General features: G+C 33.1%; 1 protein-coding gene across 1 annotated transcript; it reads right to left on the reverse strand.

Moving 5' to 3' along the window:
• Positions 1-589: 589 nt before the first annotated feature.
• On the reverse strand, positions 590-1,518 carry LOC120282758 (NAD(P)H-quinone oxidoreductase subunit H, chloroplastic). Its single transcript, XM_039289608.1, has one exon. The coding sequence runs from the start codon at positions 1,478-1,480 to the stop codon at positions 590-592; it is 891 nt and encodes a 296-aa protein (XP_039145542.1). The 5' UTR covers positions 1,481-1,518.
• Positions 1,519-4,543: the final 3,025 nt, after the last annotated feature.

Raw genomic sequence — 4,543 nt, forward strand, 5'->3', positions numbered from 1 at the left:
AACTTCTTATGGCCTTCACGAATTTGGAGATGGTAACTTTTTTTATGGTGGAAATCTTTGCCTTGTCGTCCTCAATTCCTTCTTTCGAAATTTTTGTGACCCAAGACTATCCCCTCTTAGACTATGAAATGGCATTTCTCCAAACTTAGCAAAAGATTAGTCTCTTCACATCGAATGAGGACCCGCTCAAGGTTCTTGAGGTACACATAGAATGAATCACCAAAAGACGGAAAAAAATCATCAATGAACACTTCCACAAAATCTTCCACCATTTCCTCAAAAAGGCCATCATACATCTACGAAGATAGCTAGGGCGTTACATAGCACTGAAAGGCATGCGGCGATAAAGCAAATGTGCCATATGGACAAGTGAAAGTAGTCTTCTCTTGATCTTGGGGAGATGGGAATTTGGAAATAACCCGGAGAACCCATCAAAAAGCAATAGTAGGCATGTCCGGTGAGCCTCTCCAGACATCTGGTCAATGAATGGTAGGGAAAATGATCTTTTTCGGGTGGCATCATTCAATTCTCCATAGTCAATGCATACCCTCCACTGGTAGTTGTATGAGTCGGGATTAACTCATTTTTTTCATTGGTGATCACGTTTTCCCGGAATCCCTTCTATAGCCTGTTGAATAATTTTTATGGACTCCGTCATTTCACCTATTCGTACTAAATAACGAGCTAATGAATCTCCTTCTTTTTGCCATTGGACTTCCCAATCGAATTCATTGTAACACTCATAATGATCAACTTTACGAAGATCCCATGGTATTCCAGAAGCTCGTAACATGGGTCCTGATAAGCCCCAATTTATTGCTTCCTCCCCACCAATAATGCCCACTCCTTCAACTCGGTCCAAAAAAATGGGATTCCGCGTAATAAGTTTTTCATATTCAGCAACTCTGGTTAAAAAATAATCGCAGAAATCCAAACATTTATCTATCCATCCATGAGGTAGATCAGCAGCTACTCCTCCGATACGGAAATAATTATGCATCATTCGCATACCTGTAGAAGCTTCAAATAAATCATATAGTAATTCCCTCTCTCTGAAAATATAGAAAAAGGGAGTCTGTGCACCAATATCCGCCATAAAAGGTCCAAGCCATAACAAATGAGAAGCTATACGACTCAGTTCTAGCATAATTACTCTTATATAACTCGCTCTTTGGGGTACTTGAACATTTCCCAACTGTTCTGGCGCATTTACCGTTATTGCCTCTGTGAACATAGTAGCTAAATAATCCCAACGTGTTACATAAGGCAGATATTGTATAATTGTTCGGTTTTCTGCTATTTTTTCCATTCCTCTGTGTAAATAGCCCAATATGGGTTCACAGTCAATAACATCTTCACCCTCGAGAGTAACGATCAGTCGAAGAACACCATGCATTGATGGGTGGTGAGGACCCATATTGACTATCATCAAACCCTTTCTTGTATCCGGTACAGTCATATTTTTTCTTCCCCGATTCATTATTTCCTAAATTTTTCATTAAAAGGAAAAATCTCATAACTAATAATAAATTCAAAACGAATCTTGAAATTTTTAAATTAATGAATTTTTGGTTCCCGAATATCCAACTGACCAATTAATTTCTTATAACGTACTCCATTTTTCTTTGACAAATAAGTCAGCAGTCGTTGACGTTTTCCCAGAATTTTTCGTAGACCTCTTTGTGATAAAAAATCCTTTTTGTGCAATTCTAAATGGGAAGTAAGTCTACGTATCTTATTGGTGAAACTGAATACTTGAAATTCAACAGATCCCTTGTTTTTCTCTTTTTCTTCTTGTGGAATAACTGAGATGAATGAATTTTTGATCATAAATTTTTTTCATCTTTTTCTTTCTTTTTTGTGGATTTTACCGATCGGGAAAAATAATAAATTATTATGCCAGTAATTTTTGTCTCTACCAGATAAAAATTTGGATTTATTCATATACCACTTTTTTACTTCATCCAAATCGAATTGAAAATTTGATTAGATAGAAAATAGAAAAGGGTATTTTTGCATTCACGAAAGAGAATGATTTCTTTATATATATAAAAAAAAAAAGATTCTGCGGATTTCCTCCTAGATCCAGTTGAATGGATATGAATACACTATTTAATCAAGTATCATGTACTAGAATGTAACAGGATATATGTATATTTTTTTTTTTGCTTTTATCTACTAGATATCTCGCATATTATCTGATTAGATAGGAAATATATCATTAGATAATTCTGAATCGCGGATACATATGTATCCTTGACATACTGAATCGACTGCCATTATTGGTATCAAACCAATAACGATTCATACAAGCTAAATCTTCTAATCGGTAATTGGGCCAAAGAAAGAATTTGAATTTAGTGAATTTATTTGTATCTGTAGTGAATTTATTTGTATCTGTATTAAGATGCTTATTCAAAAATTGTCTGTAGTTTTTTATCTTGTTTTCATTGCAAAATGCTGGATTTCTATCCACAACATTCCAATTACAGGAATTGAAACAAATTAGAATTCTTAATTCTCTACGACGTCTAGGAGATAGAATATTTTCAGGAACAAAAAAATCATAATGATTTTTGTCTCCATTCGCAAGCATATTGTTATATCGTCCAATGTATCTATCGAAACTTTTCTTATCAACATATCTTTTTTTTAGGTATTTTCCATTAGTCTGGTTCTTATTGATCAATGAAATACCTATGGTTTGATATATAATCAATTTTACACCCCTTTCTAGAAATAGACGAATTGGTTCGATAATCAATATTCCTTTTTTTATTAGTTCTGTAAGAGCTAGATCCTTTTGAATCAGCATCACATCCAGACACATCTCTCCTCTTTGAATCGAGGATATAACAATTTCCTTTGTATTTATTAATCTAAGTAGGAGACAATATACCTTGATATTATCGATCATTCTTTGATTCAAGGAGTCATCCCATCTTAATTGAAAAAGGAAATATTTTTTCAAGAAAAAATAGAGTTCTGCTTCCTTATTGCTTTTGGATTGTTTTTTCTTTTTATGTTTTTTAATTTCTGATTTCGTATGATTCTCTTCAACATCTTTTTTTTTTTTTTGTTTTCGTAGATCTGATCTAAGATCTCCTTGGCCTTGTTGTTCATTTTTTTCTTGGTTGGAATTTTCAAATTCAAGATATTCTTTTTGATTAGATGATATATGAGGATTCTTTTTTTGATTTAAGTTAATGTTATTAGATTGACTAAGATTTTCATAGAAATCAAAATTAAAAAAAAGTAATTGAATTGGTATGATCTGTGGTTTAATTTTATACGCATTAAAAAGTAGCCCAAATTCTGGGAAGAACCAAGGTTCTGTATTTGATATCTTATGATATAATCTTTCTTCATTCATTCCTATCCAATCAAAAACAAAAAGTTTTTTTTTTTCAAGTTTTTGATAATTATTAGTTTCAGTCTTAAGATTTTTATTAATCTTGGTATCGATATGCGCATTGATCCAAGCTTCAATATCAATATTTTTTCTAATAGAAAAACAAAGAATTCTAGAATCAAAATATTTTCTATTCATATTTTGATCCATATCAACAATATATCCTTCCTCTAGGTAATCATTAATAACTATAGTTATTAATATATAATATGATTCGGCTTTCATTGTGTATAAATTATATGGAATTTCTTGGTTCCCATTTACTTGTAATGTAGATTCATAAATATATGAGTCCTCTCTATTCCCATAATTCATATATTCATGTGATAAAAGATCATATCTGTAGTGTTTTTTCAATTTTTCTTTTTGACTCGTTAATGAATTCACTGCATCATAATTATGATTTTGTTTCATGTAATGAATTAATTGGTCTTTTTCTTTTTTATATGAATCCAATTTTATTGAGTCTTTATCTTTATTTTGAATTATATAATGTTTATTTACTTTATTTCCCCATTTTGGGGGTACTAATCGAAACCATTTCGTCTGAGATAATTTGTATTGATAATGATCCCTTAACCAGTTTTTCCATTCATTTATTTCAGACTTATGAATTTTCTTGTACCTTGATTTGGTACTAAATAATTTTCCCCCTTCTTTGGAACCACTTGCACGGGCTTACCCACTCAGCATGTCGATGTCGGGTAGATAATGCCCGCATTGAGAAAGCTTGATGATTTCTGGCGAACCACTTATTTCATATTTGGATTGAGTCTTCTTTTGGGGCAAGGGTTTTTGATGCATGTTCATCTGTCATTAGAATTTTTGTGAGTGCAAAGCAGGAGGGGTTTATCCCTTTTATGTCGACAATCTTCAAGCAATCGCTCTCTTGGGCCTTTTTAGCACATCCACCAATCCTTTCTTTTGTTCAACTATTAGGTTTGAAAAGATGATCACCGAAGTTGTGTACCTTCTCCCAAAAGGCGTACTCATGGTGTTCGGGGTAGTGTTTTTCAACTCAAATCTGGTGCTTCTTGAGTTGATGGCATCAAACTTACATTCCAAAGGCTATCACCCTGTTCGGACCACTGCACTGACACGTCCGAATATCGTGCGTGAATCGCAAGTGTC

The sequence above is a fragment of the Dioscorea cayenensis genome, chromosome 18 (genome assembly GCF_009730915.1).
Source record: "Dioscorea cayenensis subsp. rotundata cultivar TDr96_F1 chromosome 18, TDr96_F1_v2_PseudoChromosome.rev07_lg8_w22 25.fasta, whole genome shotgun sequence".
NCBI lineage: Eukaryota > Viridiplantae > Streptophyta > Magnoliopsida > Dioscoreales > Dioscoreaceae > Dioscorea > Dioscorea cayenensis.

What these genes read in the sequence shown, in the direction of transcription:
- LOC120282758 (XM_039289608.1), bottom strand. Translation starts at nt 1,480, where the DNA reads ATGAATCGGGGAAGAAAAAATATGACTGTACCGGATACAAGAAAGGGT.